This window comes from Ambystoma mexicanum, chromosome 3q, assembly GCF_040938575.1.
Source record: "Ambystoma mexicanum isolate Mex_15411 chromosome 3q, UKY_AmexF1_1, whole genome shotgun sequence".
Taxonomy (NCBI): Eukaryota; Metazoa; Chordata; class Amphibia; order Caudata; family Ambystomatidae; genus Ambystoma; species Ambystoma mexicanum.
Genome location: NC_090926.1, coordinates 1,170,203,315 through 1,170,224,726, shown reverse-complemented (window position 1 = coordinate 1,170,224,726; position 21,412 = coordinate 1,170,203,315). Strand labels below are relative to the sequence as shown.

At 49.0% G+C, this 21,412-nt stretch overlaps 1 protein-coding gene across 2 annotated transcripts in view; it reads right to left on the bottom strand.

Annotated features, from left to right (window-relative positions):
- Positions 1 to 17,562, bottom strand: part of NXNL1 (nucleoredoxin like 1) — an 82,944-nt gene extending 65,382 nt beyond the window's left edge. For both annotated transcript variants that reach the window (XR_011259929.1, XM_069604012.1), the window contains exon 1: positions 16,454 to 17,562. Coding sequence is in view for 1 of the 2 variants with exons in the window: in XM_069604012.1 (XP_069460113.1) it covers positions 16,454 to 16,782 (329 nt within the window). In the remaining variant the exon portion in view is untranslated. The remainder of the gene's footprint in view (positions 1 to 16,453) is intronic.
- Positions 17,563 to 21,412: the final 3,850 nt, after the last annotated feature.

The window sequence follows — 21,412 nt, the reverse complement described above, 5'->3', positions numbered from 1 at the left end:
TTCCTGAAACCTGTTCTCTCTCCTCCTATCTCTTGACATTGCTCGTTGGGGGACTGAGGGGTGTGCAGGGGGAAATAGTAACCTCATATCTATTTGATTTGGACACACACACAAAAGTATTATTTCTGTGCTGAATTGTTTTGCTCACTATTACTCCTTGCGATTAAAGAGATTGCTTAGTGTTACATCACCCCATTGGTGATTATTGTATATCCATTAAACTTAGTGTGATTATATTGTGAATACATAAATACATTTTTAAACTTTGCAAACCAGACTGATTCTTGGTTCAGTGTGACCGGGGCGGTTCCAAGAGAGGGGCGTGATATAAGCGGTACATCGTTCAGAATAAAATAAGGTACGATCGAGCCTGCAAGTTCTGGGGAAAGTTGCCCCTCTCAATGATGGGCAGGGTAGCGCTCCTCAAAATGGTGGCCCTCCCCCGCCTGTTATACCACTTTGTAAATGTCCCGTACCTCACCCCGAGGACCCTCTTCAGAGAGCTTACATCAGTGATAGGAAGCTTCATATGGGGAAGGGCCAGAAGATGAGTGGCCATAGAAGTGTTTTATAGGGACTATGAGGAAGGGGCGTTTTGCCTCCCGCATTTCGAACTCTGTTACCTAGCTGGGCAACTGCAGCATTTGACAGGGTGGCTGGCAGATTCGGAGATGGTGGAACATGCCATACTGATCGCTGAAATAGCCCCGTATCTTTTGAAAGAAGTACTGTGGCTAGCGAAGGACAGGATCACGAACCCTCAGGTCTATTGCAGGTAGGCAGACAGCTATGGGCCAGGACCAAAAAGATGCTAAAACTCAAAGAACCCTACTCCCCACAGATACTACTAGCAGCCATTTGCAGGAGGAATATGGAAGATCTAGCCCAGAGTAGGCTACACCGGGAGAAGGGTGTAGTGACAGTCGGAGACTTGCTCTCAGCAGACACACTCCTTGAGTTCCAGGACCTGAGGTACACATACAGAGTACACAAGGGGCAATTCATGACATACCCCAGGGTTCTACATGCAATAAAGGAAAGATGGCCAGACTTTCCAGTCCAGTGCGTAGAGAATGAAGTACTAGGGTTCGCTATATAACGTGTCCGATGGAGGACATGGGGTGTCCAGGTTGTATCAGGGGCTACTAGACGCATTACCCAAAGACATAACCAGGAGAAATGGTCGAGTGGGAATGAGAGGTGGGCAAAGACTTCACAACAGCAGAATGGTCCAGAGCACTACAGTACCCCAAAAAAGTCTCCAGAAACGCCAGATTGAAGCAGACACAATGTTATATGCTCCATGGAGCATACATGACCCCACAGCTATTGTCAAGCTTCCCAGGCTCAGAAACAAGGGGGTGCCCAAGGTGCGGTGCGAGCGAGGCAGGAATGGAGCACATGTTCTGGTCTTGCCCGGTTATCCAAAAGTTCTGCTAGTCATGGAATCAAGGCTCAAAAAGGGGGCATTATATGGTACGAATGGAAGCCCGCGACCTGCCTCCTTGGGGTGTTTGCATGACCCGAGTTAGCTAAGCCAGAAAACAAGCTGATAAACCTAGCATGGGTGTTGGCAAAAAGAAGGATTGCCATGGCCTGGAAGTCACGGGAGGGTCCGAACATAGACAGAGGGTGGGAAGTTATGAACAGATGGTCAATAGCAGAAACAGCAGTGTAGCATAACGCGCTACAAATGGAGAGCATGGAAAGCAATGATGATATAATGACCTGGGAGGCACTTGTCCAGAATCCTTTTACCACCCTAACGACAAACCACCCAGAGTCACCAGAGATGTTGAAGAAGGAGCGAGAGTACGATGCGCTGAGAGGTGGGAATGGTTGCAAGCGGCCCAAATAAGGGAATAAGCATCAGGAGGGGGAAAGGAATAGTGGTATAATTGGTTGTGTGACACAGGAAGGGTACGGAGGGGGTAATTAATGAAGACACATCATGATATGCTATACAGAAAAATGTACTGCAACAAGATGTTTCGAAACAAAATGCAAAACTAATAAACATGTTTCAAAAAAAATATTTGAATGAGCGCAACCTGCCAATCAAGTGCCTCACAACAGTGTAGCCTACATCTCACAAAGAGTGTGCAGTGCTACTTCTCAAAACACAACACAATAATCCACCAATTGGGCACACTTTTTCACAAAGATGCACCTTATCGCGCACACACATTATACAGCAGCATGGCATGGCATCGAGGCGGCATGAGGGTTAGTAGGATAGTGTTTAAATGGCCCTGCTGTTAACAAATGGCGTCATCACGCTGTACAACATGAAAGTTCATGCAAATAACAGTATATTTGTCATATGATGAAATGTCATATGAACCCACTTGTCCAAAATCTCTTATTTGATGGCTCTTCCACAGCTCTCACCGTCTTCCAGAGCAATATAGCCACCAAGGGACTCCATGCGATGTGTGCCCCTTAAGAGCAGCCTGGTTTCTCACCAGCAGCACTTAGCATCATGGGCGTCATCAGGGCCTTTCAACCTTTTCAAATGAAAGGGGCCTTGAGCCTCAGGGGGGGGCCTAGAACTGTCTCCATATTCCCAGTCAGCAGTCTAATAACACAGCAATATCATTCTTTATATATGACTTACGTTCTGGGGCTTACAGTGTGCGTTTGCATCGGTCGCCTTAGAAGCTGCATTTGCTGGAGCCCGTCAGGCCGTCACTTCTATTGGGTTAAACAGAAGTGTTATTATCTTGTTAACACTGGTGGGTCCACGTGGGCCACTTGCGTAGAAAGAAGGGATTCATAGCTATTCAGTGGGCATTCGGTGTTTCAGCTCCCTGCTGGCTCGTCCCTCGTGATAATTGGCGGCTGTTACCCATGTCTTTATCTGCATTATGGTGTATGCCCTTAGCAGAGTCTCAGACTGCTGTCCGATGTAAGCAAGGGGGAAGGGGCAACCATCATGTTCAAATGGGCCCCCACACATCTTCAATCGGGTCTGCCTAGCATTCTAGCACTCGTATACCCATACTTACAAGCCCTGCCTAATTGGCTTAGAGGATGGGGGGGAAGCCCGATGACCTGTCGATGGGCTGAAGGAAACGGAGGCCATCTGGTGAGGAAAGCAGACATTGTTGATGCTCAGAGCACCCCGGCCACCCAGCCGGGCCGAGTGACTAAAATATAGCACGTGTTCCCAGGTAGCATGTACCGCAAAAATATAGCACACGTTCCCAGGTAGCATGTACTGACAAAATAAAGCACGCGTTCCCAGGTAGCATGTACTGACAAAATATAGCACGTGTTCCCAGGTAGCATGTACCGCGAAAATATAGCACGGATTCGCAGGTAGCATCTACTGACAAAATATAGCACGTGTTCCCAGGTAGCATGTACCGCGAAAATATAGCACACGTTCCCAGGTAGCATCTACTGACAAAATATAGCACGTGTTCCCAGGTAGCATGTACCACGAAAATATAGCACGCATTCCCAGGTAGCATCTACTGACAAAATATAGCACGCGTTCCCAGGTAGCATGTACTGACAAAATATAGCACGTATTCGGTAGCATGTACCGCGAAAATATAGCACACGTTCCCAGGTAGCATCTACTGACAAAATATAGCACGCGTTCCCAGATAGCATCTGCTGACAAAATATAGCACGCGTTCCCAGGTAGATGTACTGACAAAATATAGCACGTGTTCCCAGGTAGCATGTACCGCGAAAATATAGCACACGTTCCCAGGTAGCATCTACTGACAAAATATAGCACGCTTTCCCAGGTAGCATGAACTGACAAAATATAGCACGCGTTCCCAGGTAGGATGTACTGACAAAATATAGCACGTGTTCCCAGGTAGCATGTACCGCGAAAATATAGCACGCTTTCCCAGGTAGCATGTACTGACAAAATATAGCACGCGTTCCGAGGTAGCATTTACTGATAAAATATAGCACGCGTTCCCAGGTAGGATGTACTGACAAAATATAGCACGTGTTCCCAGGTAGCATGTACCGTGAAAATATAGCACGCGTTCCCAGGTAGCATGTACTGACAAAATATAGCACGCGTTCCCAGGTATCATGTACTGACAAAATATAGCACGTGTTCCCAGGTAGCATCTACTGACAAAATATAGCACACGTTCCCAGGTAGCATTTACTGACAAAATATAGCACGCGTTCCCAGGTAGCATGAACTGACAAAATATACACGCATTCCCAGTTAGCATGTACTGACAAAATATAGCACGCGTTCCCAGGTAGCATGTACTGACAAAATATAGCACGCGTTCCCAGGTAGCATGTACTGACAAGCACCTGCTTCGGGGTTCGCACTGTGATGGGCGGTGCAGACACTGATCCATCCGATTGGATGATGTACGCCCTCCTACTACATACAAGCAGAACCCTCGTCCAAGCAAATCAAAACACAAGCACCCTATACCATATAGGTAGATACCTCTGTGCAGATCACACAGTCTCCTACTCAAGGTCTCATTTAAGTAGCTCCTTGTAAATCCGATGATGTTCAAAATCTTCTCGAAAGCTTTAACTATAATCAACATTTTTTCAGTCTTACTCTGCGTTTGAGAGGAACAATTAATTACCTTAACCTTAAAGAGCAAAAACTTGCCTTTTCTCCTCACCAAAACACTCTCATACACCTGAACTTTGGAAACACCAGTAATGAAAATATGATATTTTATATATAGCGTTAGGTCACCCGAAGATAACAGCTGACACCATTTCCCACAGCATGGTACTGAATGTATCGATATCAGAAGGCTGATCTGGTTGGGATTCGAACCCGTGTCAGCAGGTTATGCACAGATGTCAGAAACGAGCACTCAGCTCGCTGAGCTATCTGATCGCTGCGATAGGCAACCGTTCCATGGAACCATCACTCCTCTGACCTCTCACTTGCATCCGTGCAACCCGCAGCAGCAGAGGGAACGTTAGGACAGGCCCTCGCCGCTTGGACTGAGGCCTCTCGCATATGCACAGGGCGCGTTTCATACCTAGCACAGTGATCCCCCACAACAGATCCTGCAAACAGGTGCTTTCTCATCTAAGCATTCCTTGACATCATGGGCACCCCCACATGTAGCACAACATTGCACACCTGTACAGACAATGGCCACGTGACCAAACCTCTGACACTTAAAACACCTCAATGGGTGTGCTTGGACTTTGGAGCACACACTTTGTCACCCGCAACCTTTCCTAACCAATCTGCAGATACTGTGCTGCCTGCCCCCATAGTCTTGAATGGCAACCTACTGTAGCAGACTGCACTACCCCCTCGCCAGTCCATGGGGTTACCACAGGATTCAAGTGATGGTAACTCCCCATTTTTGGAGTCCAAAGGGCTCCATGGAGTTGTCCGGCGAATTTACCATCAGTAAATCTGCAGATTTTTTGAGGTAATGTGGAGGATTTCCAACCAGCAACAAGCAGGAGGTGAATATGCCACTTTTCCTCCAAAAACCGTCAGATTTACCACACAGTAAATCTGGCGGTGGTAAATCTGCAAAGTTCAGGAAAAACTGTAATTCCGTTATCCCCCAAAGAAGAGACAGAAACAGAAATACCACCATTCTTTTCCCACACCGCTAGACTTGTGATGAGGCCCTTAAATCTTCTACTTTTGCTCAGTATTTTTGCAGCATACCAGAAGTGTTTCCCCCGCCTATCTTACGTATGAACCAAGGCGACTTCACTCTCGCCTGAACAGATTTCACGATTTAAATTGGACACGCATTCACGATTCTGCGCAACACTCACCACAATAAGCAAAATATCCGTTTCTTTAGGGGCACCCGTATTCAACACAGTCCATTTCACTACTCCTGCTCCACTACTGCATATCTCCAAGGTACGCCAGTTTCTTGCCCGGCAGGAAACCTGCTCATTCGGTCTCCTACACCTCTTTTTATAGGCACTGTGATCTACTCAGAGTCAGAGTTATTAGGCCCTGAGGAGGCCCCCATTTGAACAGTTCTCAGAAGTGCCTCTTAAATGTCTGCCTGATGACTAACAGGTCCCCCTCATTCTACCCACCTGCTCCTCTCCTGCTCGGTGCACATTCTCAACAATTCCACTACCACTTCAAGCGCCATTCATAGGGCCCACATCTTCCGTAGTTCGTCCCGGATCCTGCACACAGGGTCGGCTTGGCCCATCGGCCACTCGGCCCGTGGCCGGGCCGAAATCATTTTGAGTCCCTGGGGGCCGGTTTCTGTCCACGTCTGGGGGCCGGTTTGGGTGAGAAAAAAAAAAGAAAATGCACCCGCAACGGTATGGAGTAGGGGGACGGAGCAGCTATTTGCCACGATGAGTGCTCTTCTGGCTCCGCCCCCCTACGTGCAGGACACCAGGACAGCAGGCCTTCTGGTGGCTGGCCTGCATTCAGCCCACACCAACTTGAAGAGCCGGAGCCACCTGCCACGTCATCGTCTTTGGGTCCTGGCGTCCTGCTCTTTGTTAGTGACAGGTGGACGAGGTGAGGGGGGATGAGGAGGTAAGTGTGGAGCAGGGGCAGGGAACGGGCCTGTTCCCTATAGTGTTGGCTGTTAGAGCCCTTTGTTTAACATGCACCCTCCCTCCATTTGCCTCGCGTTCCAGCAGGTGGTTGGGTCTGTGCTTTCCGGCCCGTTTGGCGGCCAGGTTATGTTGTAATAGCGTATGTGTCCCTCAGCCGTACCACCTACAGGGTTGTCAGGCATGGGGGTGCTTTCGCAGGCCACATTTATCTCTGCTGCCGGTAGTTGGGGAGCTCGCCTAAGGGTGGCGAGCAGAGACTCACGCGGTGGCTGCAATGGTGTTGGGTCTGGGACGGCTTTGTAGGGGTGAGACAGCGCGCAGGGGCTTTGTACTGATGGGCACAGGCGAGCAAATGTTTTCATAAGTCTGGATTGCGTCCTTTGATAGCAACGTGCAGGCTTGCAGGTGGAGGATAGGTATTCTATGATTATTGGATGTCCCAGAGAAAATGATCATTTGAAGTGACAACACACAGCATGGATGTACCACTGAAGCGGTTACTGCAATAACAGTGCATGGTACATCAGTTCAAGGAGTGTTTTAGGGGTGGTGCTGTCTGCGAGCGTCACTAGCGGCGTGCATTCAGAATGCCATCTTGCCACGAGGGTGTAACGGGTTTAGTCAAAGGTGCCCCAATAAGAGTTGGAAAGAAATACCGCGGGCGCTCCCGGCTCATCACCTTATTTCCACTTTCATGCACCAGCCCCTTCACGGACCCCTCATTTGGTTGCACTCGTTCTACGATCCCCGTCGCCACCTGGTACAGAGCCATGTCTGGCCACAAATGCCCTAGCAGGTCGTTACTGGCAACGGCAAACGTGCATTTTTTAAAATCCCGCTTAGCCATGACTTGGGTGGCATGCATGGGGTATATGAAAGTTCAAATCATGGATCCACTCTGTGTTATTTACCTGCTGCCAAACCCTGCTGACCTCAACTCTACAGGGAGATATCCCAAATGCCACATTTCATACCATTAGCATGATAGAGATGGATGGATGCATTCAGAGAACGCAAATAGCTTCAGTTTCTGTGGCTTCAAGGCCTCCTCCTGACTTTTAGAACGTTTGCAGATGTTGTCCACAATAAAGCAGAGCATAGAGCATAGCATAGAGCATAGCATAGAGCATAGCATAGAGCATAGCATAGAGCATAGCTTAGCCAACTTGCGTTTGATGAATTGGTTGCCTTTGGTGGATGCTTTCCTAAAATACCCTCCAGTTTGAACCTGGCCACTACACGTTTGCTCCATTCCCTAATTTACAAAAATAATGTGCTACATTTTTCAATGGTGAAAATCTTTACATATGATGGTGCATGATGTGTGTGCCATGTGCAGCACCAACTTGTAAAGCCAACCACAGAGGTTTGTATTGTGCGTAGGAGAAAGGGGATGGGGGGAGGGGTTGGTGATGGGGTTTGTTATGGGGAGCGGTGCAGGCCAGTAGGGAACATAGTTCCCCTACTTCTTTTCGTACACTTCGACCATTGTTTGCTGGATGTTTTAAGTTCTGACAATACAAATAATGTTAGCCAAGCAGTCCGACTGGATGCAATAAAAGGAGCACTGTTGAGTCCTTCAGTTTATTAACTTCTGCTAAACTTTCAGTAAACAATTTAGATAAAACATCTTATGCATAGAGAAATTGTTTTCTGTCTTCCCAGGTATTGTCATCAAATGCCCAGGTGCTCACAGCACACGAGATATGGAAAGCGTATGCTATGCTAATTACTCAAATCATAAGGCCCACCCCCTCTCTGCCACGCACACACAATCACACTCTCTCTCTGGCAGACCACCAGAGTGCCGGGGCAACACCATTGTGCCTCAGGTTTCCCCTGGAGTTGTGGTGTGGCCCGAGTCCCATGTACTACACACCCATGGACACATTATGGCAAAACGAGACCAAAAACAATACCTGAAACTGCCAGGCCTAAAATACAAGAATGGCTAAGCCTATAAAATAATGTGCACTAGGTGTGCAGTCATCAGTCAATGGTCGACTGCTCTGCACCCAGAGAGGACAGGAGATTTAAACATCACAACAGTCGTATGTAAACAAAAGTGTCCATATGTTGTTGCAAACAAATGGCACTGTATAAACTCTTGCGCGCTACAAACCATTTTTGAGTCACCGCGCGTAAAGGGTCATGCGGAGCCATTTTGAAAAGTTGACCATGCTATTGCAAAGGGCAGTTTATCCAGGTGTGAGTTTTTGGGATAGCATTTTCTGTGAAATCGTGAATTGATGCGATTCACGGATGATGGTTTGAGGGCCACTCTTTTTTTAGGGTAGGGCTGGGCCCCTTTTTTTAAGCGAGGGGTGGGACACTTTTATTTGGCCCTATTTCTTCTCCCAGTCCGACCCTGCGGCTGCCCACCCAGTGTTATCGCCGCTTTCTCCCTGGCAGGACGCGGTGACCTCCAGGCCACTAGACCTGTCTTCTCCATGGCAAGATCCTATGTCACGGTGCTGAGGCCTCTGCGTGCGCATGTGAAGGCATGCGCTAGAGAACACAATGGCGGTCAAGCACGTTTGCTGAGGCAGCACTGGTCAAACAGTGCTTGATGGCATTGGCTGTGGAGGCCAACCTTTGGAGTCCCTACCTCTATTAACCACTGCCTAAAGAACTTCTAGCATTTCACCAAGAGCGTACTGAAGGTGCACTAGCGAGGGAGCGTGACGGGTGTGCCGGGCCGGCAGAAGATATGTCAGTGCTGGTGGACAGAGGTGTACTGGCCCGGAGGGAACTGAAGGTGCACTGGCGAGGGAGCGTGACGGGTGTGCAGGGCCGGCAGACGATATGGCAGTGCTGGTTGGCAGGGGTGTACTGGCCTAGAGCGTACTGAAGGCGCACTGGCAAGGGAGCGTGACGGGTGTGCCGGGCCGGCAGAAGATATGCCAGTGCTGGTTGGCAGGGGTGTACTGGCCTATAGGGAACTGAAGGTGCACTGGTGAGGGAGCATGACGGGTGGCCCGGGCCGGCAGAAGAGATGTCAGTGCTTGTGGGCAGAGGTGTACTGGCCCAGAGGGAACTGAAGGTGCACTGGCGAGGGAGCGTGACGGGTGTGCAGGGCCGGCAGAAGATATGGCAGTGCTGGTTGGCAGGGGTGTACTGGCCTAGAGCGTACTGAAGGTGCACTGGCAAGGGAGCGTGACGGGTGTGCCGGGCCGGCGGAAGATATGTCAGTGCTGGTTGGCAGGGGTGTACTGGCCCAGAGGGAACTGAAGGTGCACTGGCAAGGGAGCGTGACGGGTGTGCCGGGCCGGCAGAAGATATGTCAGTGCTGGTGGACAGAGGTGTACTGGCCCAGAGGGAACTGAAGGTGCACTGGCGAGGGAGCGTGACGGGTGTGCAGGGCCGGCAGACGATATGGCAGTGCTGGTTGGCAGGGGTGTACTGGCCTAGAGCGTACTGAAGGTGCACTGGCAAGGGAGCGTGACGGGTGTGCCGGGCCGGCAGAAGATATGTCAGTGCTGGTTGGCAGGGGTGTACTGGCCTAGAGCGTACTGAAGGTGCACTGGCAAGGGAGCGTGACGGGTGTGCCGGGCCGGCAAAAGATATGTCAGTGCTGGTTGGCAGGGGTGTACTGGCCTCTAGGGAACTGAAGGTGCACTGGTGAGGGAGCATGACGGGTGGGCCGGCAGAAGATATGTCAGTGCTTGTGGGCAGAGGTGTACTGGCCCAGAGGGAACTGAAGGTGCACTGGTAAGGGAGCGTGACGGGTGTGCCGGGCCGGCAGAAGATATGTCAGTGCTTGTGGGCAGAGGTGTACTGGCCCAGAGGGAACTGAAGGTGCACTGGCAAGGGAGCGTGACGGGTGGGCCGGGCCGGCAGAAGATATGTCAGTGCTGGTGGTGGGCAGGGGTGTACTGGCCTATAGGGAACTCTGTAAATTTCCCAGTAGGCCTCTGCACCCTGGCCTCTTCCGTGTGGTATTTCCAAATTTTCACATAAGTGCTGGCCTTGCCGAAAATGTGTAACATAGGGCCACTTTGAAAATTATTTCCAGGGCCTCTTGTGTTTCCCAGTCCACCCCGGCTGGTGGGGACCCATTTCAACATGATGTCTGGGCCCCACCCCTTGGCGACATCTGGGGAAACAGTGTGAGGCACCCATGGGATGTTTAATTTACGATGAAGACAAAATAATGCAGCGTGGGGAGGGGCGGCTGGAGGGGATGCAGATTGTCAAGGGGAGTGCTACCAGAGGAGCGATGAAACACTATGGCCCAAATTCAGAATGTGTTTTACAAGAGATGACTTTGTTACAAAAGAGGCGCAGGTCTATTCTCAAAGGGCAGCTGAATGAGGGCGGCGCATATTTGAAAAGAGTGCAACTAAAACAAGTGCATTTTCTGTACCTCTTTGATTTGCGTTACTTTATGGGATCTACCCCTAAATGTATGGTGCATCACTCTGTCACCAAGGGGCTAAATACAGCCAAAAAGGGAGTAAAGGAGCAATGAGGTGAGTGCAACCTGGATACTGAAAAGCTCAGGGAATTGACAGCCTGCAAAGGAATCCTGGAACACGCGCACTTTAAAGCATTCATTGAATGTCTTAAATTTAAGTTTTATGTTGCTGTATCATAGGAACGCCAGCACGAGGCAGGGTATTGGGGCCCATTTCAACCAAAAACATTAAAAGGCCCTGACGCCGCCCTTGAGGGTGGGAAGCATGAGGTTGTATCAATGTATCGTTTTCAGCCAACGGCACTTTACTTGGGGCCATTTGAGGGCCATGGTGGCTTAGTGTAATCTGACCATGAGGTTGGGAATGCATTGCTAACTGGGCCTTACAGAACACGTGCATTCTGTGCTTACTGGGCATTATGAAATCTGTTCTGTGTGGACCTGAAGAAAAACAGCCATGCTATGCTAGCATGGCTTGATGGATGTTAACTGGCAAAAATGCACTTTGTCAATAGGTTGCTAATTGGACATAATGGGAGTTTGTCATGAAGTCATAACAGGGCATATTCCATGCCTTTAACACTTTCTATTTGGTGTTGTTTTCCACCAAATATTATACAAAGTGAGACATGAGAACTGTTCGAATCAAACAAAATAGAACAGAAAAAGTAGCAGACTATTATCCACAGTCAAGATCATTATATGTTATATATATATATATATATTACAGGGCCTGCGGCAGCAGTACTGTAGTTATGGTTAAGTTGCTCAACTCATAGAATAACACTTTTTGGGCGGCTGACAAATTTGGCACCGTTTGATGAATCCATGGATCATGGTCCTTATTGTATCCTAGAGACAAGTATGTGGGACAGACATTTGTTTTTGTGCTTCTTTCTTCTTCTCTAGTATACAAATACACCGTGCATTATTTTCATTCGCATGGTACAACATGCAAATGGAAATGTTGGAGAAAGTTATTGAGTCTAACTACTTTACTGAAAAAATTAAAATAGATGGAGTTTATTTCCTTTACTTCTATTCTTAATCTGTGAAAGGTGGTTCCTAAGGAACCATTTTTGTTTTTTTAGTTTGTTTTTTTTTCTTTTTTTTTGCAGGAGAGGTCAGGAAGGGGAAATAAGGGAAGGGACATCATCCACAGAAATGGATGGGCAGATGGACAGGGGAAGATGTTGGGCGTGAGTTAAATCTAAGGGAGGGGGCAGTGTTTCTCATGCTCCTTCTTTGCAGCCTCGAAAGCACTTTGAAACTACTCTCTCCTGCAGAGTGTTGTGTTGCAGTATATACAGAGGACTGTTGTCTTAGACAGATATGGATCAACAGCCTCTTTTATGGCGTGCAAGTTAGCTGGTGGGATTTTCTGCCCCACAGGAGTAGTCTGTGTAGTGGCAGTATTGGTTGAGGAAGATGAGGTAGAGGAAGACAGTGTACTACTCTCCGAGAAAGGAACAGCCTTTCTGAGAACATCCCGGTGGTTGGATTTCCTGTAGCAGCGCATGGTGTTGGTCCCGTAGGAGTACTGCACTCAGTGCATTTCACCTTGGTAGCCTTAGCCTTCGGTACACCCCCAAAGGTATGATATGATAGGTTATTTATAACATGCTTAATACCCAGAGGTTTCTAAGCGTGGACACCAGGATCGAACCTGTGTTTCTCCGTGTCATCTTGCTTCCAAGGTGAGCATGTTGCCCCTAAGCTATCCTACCAAGCCAAAGGTGGTAAAGAACCTCCACACCCATGACTCTCTCTGGGTGCTAGAGGTAGGCATTTCCTCTACCTCATCTTCCTGGTCCTCTTGATTGTTTTCTGCATCATTGTGCTTTTTTGTTGTCTAGGCCCTCCAGCTGGTGATTGTGGTGGTGGATCCTGGGAGGAGGGATGGTAATGGTTGATGCCAGTTTTGAAGATAAATAGCAGTTGTGCTAATATTCTTCCAAGAATGTGCTCTGATCTGGATTGCAGATGGATAATCAGTAAGAATAGGACTAGGCGCTGTGCAGGGGTACATTTTCAGCTGGAAACTTCCTAGATTAGCTGAAAATGCAGTTTCAAACTTCACGAAGCACAGTCCTGTTCACGGACACGTCATCAGTTGCCCGCAGGGTCACGTGACACTGTCCGGAAAGTCTGCGATGATGTCAGACGGTTGCATAAATTGGCGAACAAAAAACTGTGGGAAAAGTTGCAGAAAGTTTATGGAAGTGTTACAGATGTTGCTAGGAGGTAAGGAATAGCACAGTTATAAGTTCAAACGTTCACCATTGGCCATAAAAGCTGCTATAATGGGGGTGAGTATGATATTAGGACGTTGTAGCAAATTAGGGAGCACTGGTAAAAACCCATGAAATTCAGTGAAAAAACTTTGTTAAATGGATGTTATGGTTACAAGTAAAACTGACTACCCCAGAAATTCGCCAGTTATGGTAAGCTATGCAACCACAACTCACACCACCAGCATACACTGCTAACAATAACACCGAGGTCATCAAAGATGTCATTGATCACATCACATATTAAATTAATTGTGATGCAAAGTTCCTACAAGGGGTTGTGTTTACAGCAAGATGTCAGGGGTGATTAGGAGACCTATTATGAAGTAGTTAATGTATTAAATAGTGTCATTATATTAATCGGTTATTTACAACTCTCTAAATACCCAGAGGTGTCTACGCAGAGACGTGGGCATTGTACCTGTGTTGCCCTGCGTCATCTTGCTTCCACGGCAAGCGTGTTGCACCTGAGCTATCCTCCCAAGACTCATGTGCTCATGTAAACAAAATGTTATATTGGAGTGTTGTTAATACAGCAACCTAATGATACATACACATAGCTAATGGCTGCAGCATGCACAATAGAAGTACAGTATGTTTAATTTGGCAATTTGGCTACTAAAACAATTAATGCTACTTTAGCAGATATGGTATGATAATATGATGTGGCATTTATAACGCGCTTTTACACAAGTGTTTCAAGGCGCGACAAGGCAAGGTAGGAGAAACATTGGGAGGCCAAAAACAACAATCTAACTAGGCCTAGTGACATTCAGAACGTGCAAGTGCAAGGCAAAGGGGAGGGGAGAAGTGCTGGGGACGGGGGGGGGTGGGAGGATGGAGAAGTGTAGGACAAGGAAATGGAAACAAGTAGTGCAGCAGCAAGTGCAGATGCTCAGAAGTGCAGACAAGAGTCTAATAAGTGCAGGAGAGGGGACAGTAGGGTTACAGATACAGACCACAAGTGCAGGGGGTGCCAAGAGGCAGTGCGGGTTTGCATCAGGACAGGCAGGGACCTGGGCCTGAATTCAAAGAGTGGCCAGGTGCCCAGTGCGTAGATTGGACAGGAGTAAACAAAACTGCCAGGCCTACATAAGCCAGAGTTTTTAGTAATGTTAAACATGGAATAAATAGTAATAATTCAAGACTTACTGCATAATTGTGTTAGTACAAACAATACATATAAAGATCACAATGTATACAAACTAGAGACACATACAGGGAAGGTAAAGTAGGCAAAAAAGAAATATCACCATAAAAAGTCAATAATATTAAAGGTCGTCATTATGCATATACGTGAATTGTGTGCTTGAAGCCTGCTTATTGCTCAATATATCTGCGCCATGAGCTGAGACCAAACCCTAAGGAAAGTACTTTAAAAACATACAAGAAGGTTTATGTCTACATATATAGTACCTTTTCAATGTTCACTGTCAGTAAACAAAACTGCCTGGCCTACATGCCAGTCAACAAAAACAAGTGGCCCAAATATGTGATGTCATCAGTGATGTCATCTTTGATGTCCTGGGTGTTAGTGTTAGCAGTGTACAATGGTGGTGCGAGTTATGGTTGCTTAGCTTACCATGACTGGCTAATTTCTGAGGGGTTTCTTGTTTTACTTGTAACCATAATGTCCCTTTAACAACGTTTTTTCACTGAATATATATAGATAATATATATATCCCGAACTGTTTCCACCAATCCCTCAGTGAACGACGAGCCGCACTCACGGAGTGTTGGTGATAGAAAGTATAAAGCAGTTGCCAGCTTGTAGAAATTAGCACCTCAGTCCAGCACCAAGGGGTAATTTAAAATGTCAATTTTTATTATTCATTCATCATAAAAAAACGTTGCTCAAAACCCGCGTCCAGGATACAGAAAGCGGGAGGTACAGCAAAGATGACGCATTTCGCTACCTCTCGTAGCTTGGTCATAAATATATAGCGCTTATATTGACTAATTCTCCTTCTAAAAACCAGCCTGGAGATGAAACCCATGTTTCGCAGCATCGTTAAGCACTGACCCTGAGCTAATCTTTGGCCTGAAAGTTACTTTCCCCAAGAAATGTTATGTTATTAACACTTGTAGCGCGCACGTTCACCAAAAGGCATCCTGGCACGAGGATGAACAAACTAGTATGGCAAACAGCTAAAACAAAAGAGTTTTGAGAGAGCGTCTAAATTGGAGATGTTAACGGTACTTCTGAGTGCAAGAGGCAGTCATTCCATGAAATACTGGCAGCTACCGAGAATGCGCGCCCACCTCATCTTGCTCGACGCTGTTTAGGAAGCACTAATAAGTGAGCCTGGCTAGAGCGCAGAGTTCTCTCTGGCGCATAATGTACGGATTTCTCCTGAAGATAATCCGTGCCTTGATGGTAATGATGCACGTCCTGATGTATTAACTGGGCACACTGGAAACTGGCCAGGATATGCTCACTGGTTTTCATGGTTTGTGGTCATGGTGTGTTAGCTGGGCATACTAGAATTCGACCACTATATTACTGGCTATAATGTGCAAATGTGCCATAAATGTAACGGGCCATGGTATCCTAACTGGGTGTGATACAGCATGGCTCTGATGGATTAAACAGCCATAATGGAAACCGCCCAGGATGTGCTAACTGGGCACAATGGAACTGACAATCATGTGCTAACTGGCTCATGGAAAACTGATAGTTAAGACAACTTCAAAGTTACAGCGCTGATGTGCTTTAAAATGAACCATGGGCACCCCCAGAAGCAAGAGGGGCATCTCATTTCCAGTGCAAACCTGTTTTTAAACATTGAAGTAACCCCCAGTTGCACTTTGGAGAACAGCAGCAGACTGCATACAGAACACAGGCCCTTCAACTCTGAACTGCGTGACTGCACTTCAGTATGGAATGATTCAAGAAATGAAGCCCAGCACCGATACTTTGTCATAGGTAAGACTCACTGTAAAAGGTATTGCCCACAGAAACCAATGGGGGGTCATTTTTGGGCTGAATTAAGATATGGTCTTAAGTATGTTGCTGTGCTCGATGGTACACCAGGTGGTTACTTCACTGTATATGCAGTCGAATGCCTCTTTCAAAGGAAACATATCCGAGTCTCTGGCTTCAAGAATAAGGATTCAAGAATGTCCCTTTGCTTTATAATGCTAGTTGGGTCTTGAGACCTATTGTGGCCTCATTCACTAGACAGGCCCTTTAAGGGCTGCCTCGGTACCAAAGCCTTACCGTTTAAAGGCGTCATCCTCAAAGGGCACTACAAGCCATTTCTTGGGCATGTCCCTCAGAAAGTCGTCCTGCTGTTCCTCGGTCTCATCCTCAGACACGTAGACCAGCACCAGCTGGGAGGCCCGGTGCACGTAGAACTCATCAGTCAGCCGCACAAAGAAGTCTTTGAGCACCTTGGCGAAGTCCTGACACCGCTGGCTCTCCGCCGCCCCGAAGTAAAGGAGCAGGACCCGGTTCTCCAGGCGCCGAGTGAGATCCAGCTCTGTGTCCAGCTCGTCCTGGCTCGTGTTGTTCTGTAAGAGGATCCGACCGGTGAAAAGCTCAGCCATGGCGGGCAAGTCTTCAGAGTGGAGACTGGTCCCAGTACTCCTGGTGTGTGCAGGCCAGGTTTAATGTGCCCAGGGAGGCGAGGCGACTCTGGGGTAAGGAGTTAAGGTCTGGTCAAGCAAGCCTAGGCCCGCCTGAAGAGGGGAGGCCTGGTCGAGTAGAAGCGGGGTGTTTAGGCTGCCTAAAGAGCCTAGAAAAGTGGCGGTGAAACCCAGGTCTAAAGAGTCGTGGGTTCAGATGTGTAGAGACTGGGCCTAAAGAATTTAGAAAGTGTCCTCATGGCCTGGCAAGAGGGTAGACGAGCCTGGCGAGTGTACCAGAGGCTCTGCCTGTTATGTCTGGGACGCTAGGTAAGATGGGCCTGGAGAGTAGAGGCTGAGTGGTTGGGAGCCTAGCCTGGCCTGGCGGGTGTGGGGAAAGGAGGCTGGGACTGGCAGATCCGGGAATAGAGGTCTAGCCGGGTGACCGGAAGTGGAAGCCGGCCATTACGAACGGAGAGCTACTGAGAGGGAAATGGGCCTGCCGAGTCTGAAGGAGTGCAGGGGGTGCTTGGCGAATCTGGGCTGTGGGAACGTGCGTCAGAGGCAGAAGAGCCCGCTCACTGCCTGGGTTCCGCCTGTGGCCCTTGCCGCGCACCCTCCAACATCCGGGGACGGCTGCCAAACCCCTCAGTGTTCGGAGCTCTCTAGTCTGCAGCCAGCACGCTCTTGCTCCGGTCACATCCCACGCCTGGCCGAGTAATTCCTACGTGGCCCTACCCTATTAATAGGCCGCCTTTGCTCGACGGAAGAGAAGATGGCGGGGGAGAGCTTTAATCTTCTTACAGTGTCAATGTGAACTTCTGTTTACTGGGGCTGATGAGATCAGGCGCGGCCGCCGCCCTGAGCTCTCAGTGAGGAGATAGGCCACGAGGCGCAGGCAGAGCAGACAGGAACGTAGGCCCTGGTGGCATTTCTGACCCTCCTCCTCCTGGTCGACCCATGCTATTTGTTCGGGGCTCTCGTGCTGTTCCAATGGGCTCAGCCAGTGCTACTCAGTAACTGCACTTCTTACTTTTGAGACTATACTGCACTTTGTCGTAATGTGTGTTATGGGGGATGGCATGGACAGTGTGGAATGTACTGATGTCAGAGTGGAATGTGGTGGCGTGAGTGGCTATGAGTGTTCTAAGGGTGGCAGTTGGTATCTGAAGCTGGCTGCATGGGATGTGCCAGTGTGTCTGACACTTGGAATAAACTTACCTGAAAACTTACCTGCTGGCACAGGCCTGGTGCGTGTCTTCAGAACCCCATTACTTCACTGGTTGACGAGGATGTTGTAGCTGCGGCAGAGGGGGCGGCAAGTGTCAGGACGCTGCTCTCCAAGTGCGTGATCCCATCCAAGGGGTGCCAGTTGTTTCCCTGGACCCAGGAGGAATTGGTCCAGGGCATTCCAGCAGACTGGGTGGTGCCGGTGAAGGTGGTCTGCCTCAGTATCCAGCAGGGTACTCCAGCAAGCCGGGGGGTGCTGAAGAAAGTAATACAGCTGTTGGCGAGGAGAAGCCATGTCAGGAGGGAGCCGTGGTGCTACATATGTTGATGAGGAGAAGCCATGGCAGCAGGGAGCCGTGGTGCTGCATATGTTGATGAGGAGAAGCCATGTCAGGAGGGAGCCGTGGTGCTACATATGTTGATGAGGAGAAGCCATGTCAGGAGGGAGCCGTGGTGCTACATATGTTGATGAGGAGAAGCCATGTCAGGAGGAAGCCGTGGTGCTACATATGTTGACGAGGAGAAGCCATGTCAGGAGGGAGCCGTGGTGCTACATATGTTGACGAGGAGAAGCTGTGTCTGGAGGGAGCCGCAGTGCCTGGTGACGCTGTGAGGAGGACACCGGAGGAAGATCCAACTGTCCAGGCCTCGTACAGCGGCCCAGAAACCAGCGGCCGGGTGGTGCTGGCAGGAGGCCTGTGGTGGACACGTAGACCAGGTCGGTGGTGCTGGTTAACGTTGTCCAGCAGGCCGGGTCGATAAGGTTGGTCCTCTGCGGGGTGAGGTCAGTGCGAGCAGGGAGCACCAGTGCAGGCGGGCAGTGCTGCTAGGAGGATGAATTCAAATGTTTCCGGGGAGTCCTACTGGACCCGGGGGCGCAGACAAGAGGTGGGCTTTGCCTTTGGTCCGCTAGCCGCTATAGTGTTTTGAGCGGTGTAGTGAGGGACTGCAGGTTTGCATGTCGGCACCATGAGGGACAAGATACCAACAGCAGAGCGGAGTTTCCAGCGGGTTGTGCAGTGTCTGAGGCTGCGCCGTGTGGGACAGTGAGTGCTTATATAGCCTCTGTGACTGCATTTGGCTGTGGGCCGGGTGGCGCAGCAACAATAGGCCCACATTGACTGTATGGAGCCGGCAGCAGTGATTATGATGGCGTTCCAGTAGAGGAATTTGGAATGTGATGTGTGTTCCAAGCACATTGTGGTGTGTGACGTTCTTGCTGCTGATAGGGAGCGTAGTGAGCTTTCCCCATAGCAGGGCAAAGAAACAATAACTGAGGGTCAAGGGTTATCGACGGAGGCAGCAGGGCTGGTAGCCTTACTGGTGTGCAAAAAGGAGCAAGGTGTTAAAAGACAGCGTCCGGTTTCCGCGCAGTGCAAATGTGCGGATGATGGTCCAAATGACAGGAAAAGGAAATGCTGAGCTTCTGGCGGGCCTATGGGTGAAGAAAGGTACCTGAAAACGTACCGGCTGGCTCAGGCGTGGTGCGTGTCTGGAGAACCCCATTCCTTCACACTTCTTACATTGGAGACTCTATAGGGCCTCGTTATAAGTGAGCCGGTCCGGAAATAAAGGCTCCCTTTCCTAGACTGGCTCACTTCTAGTCTGCCGGTAGGGGCACTGAGCAACCATTTAGGCCCCTGCCAGCAGGTTTTTCACTGAAGCACCGGCACTGTTACTACTGTACCACCACTTCCTGTGATATCCCGGTAGCACCTAGGTGTCAGGCGGCGGTAACAGTAATACGAGGTTGCTGGCAACGACTGGCTACCGGCAACCTTGTAATGAGGGCCTATAAGTATTTGCACTGGCACTGTTACTACCGTACCGCCACCGCCAGTGATATCCTGGTAGCATCTAGGTGTCAGGCAGCGGTAACGGTAATACGAGGTTGCTGGCAACGACTGGCTACCGGCAACCTTGTAATGATGGCCTATAAGTATTTGCACTGGCACTGTTAGTACCGTACCGTCACCGCCAGTGATATCCTGGTAGCATCTAGGTGTCAGGCAGCGGTAACGGTAATACGAGGTTGCTGGCAACGACTGGCTACCGGCAACCTTGTAATGAGGGCCTATAAGTATTTGCACTGGCACTGTTAGAACCGTACCGTCACCGCCAGTGATATCCTGGTAGCATCTAGGTGTCAGGCAGCGGTAACGGTAATACGAGGTTGCTGGCAACGATTGGCAACCAGCAATCTCGTAATGAGGGCCTATAAGTACTTGCACCGGCACTGTTACTACCGTACCACCACTGCCAGTGATATCCCGGTAGCATCTAGGTGTCAGGCAGCGGTAACGGTAATACGAGGTTGCTGGCGACGACTGGTTACCGGCAACCTCGCAATGAGCGCCTATAAGTACTTGTGTTTCTCAAAGCCTGAAAGAGCGTACCGGCACTCAACTTTGTGTTCTAGGGGAAAATGAAAGCATTTCACTTAACTTGCTCCCAATAAGGACTAAGCTTTTGCAGGCTTTGCTGTGGCAAACTGGCCCGCTCCATCCTCTGCTCTCGTCCAAAATGTCTCCTTCATGGCCCACCCTGCAGAACAAAAGGAGAGCCAGAGATGCAGCACTAGCAGTGGCAGAAGTGTACTGAAAAAAGTAGTGGAACCGTGGTCTCGGCAGGGGAGAGGGTAGGCGGAAGCATAGTGCAACGACAAGCGTGGCGGCCGAGGCCTTCCAATAGTCTAAGTGACTCGCAGGCTCTGATTACACCTTTACACTTGCACAGGGACATGAATGGACAAATCCTCTATATAGAATGGTGAATACGCTCAGAAAAAGTCGAGGAATGGTAAACAAAAAAAAAAGAAAAATAGTGAAACACTGCTCCCACCCGCTCCCACTCACTTCGATCACTGAGCACTAGGCTGGGAACACCTTTACACTAACATTTCTTTAACTGTCACCCATGCGATCCTTGAGAGTTTTCATATAAAGCACAGATTGATTTGGAAACCCTGGGCAATTACTTTTTTAACATATTTCTTTCTTATTAGCAGTGCCCAGTGGTGAAAATGGGCGGGAGTGGTTGGGAGCGGTGCTCTTCTACTTCAGGTTTTGCTTGTCCTCTAATTTTATTTCAAAAGAAACTGCTCCAGAATGGTTTTGTTTTAAAATAACCGAGTAGGAAGAAGTTGAAACTTGCACTTTCAGTGAACTGCACTAAACGTTCCCTGAAACATCAGGCGCACGTGTTTGTGGGTTTGTATTATGCGTGGAAGGAGGTGTGGTGATGCGGTTTGTGGGGAGCGGGGGCAGGCCAGTAGGCAAGATAGTTCCACTACTTCTTTTCGTACACTTCGACCACTGGCAGTGCCTTTAATAATAAGTAAATATTTAATTAATTGGAATTGTGACGGGATGTTGCGGACTGA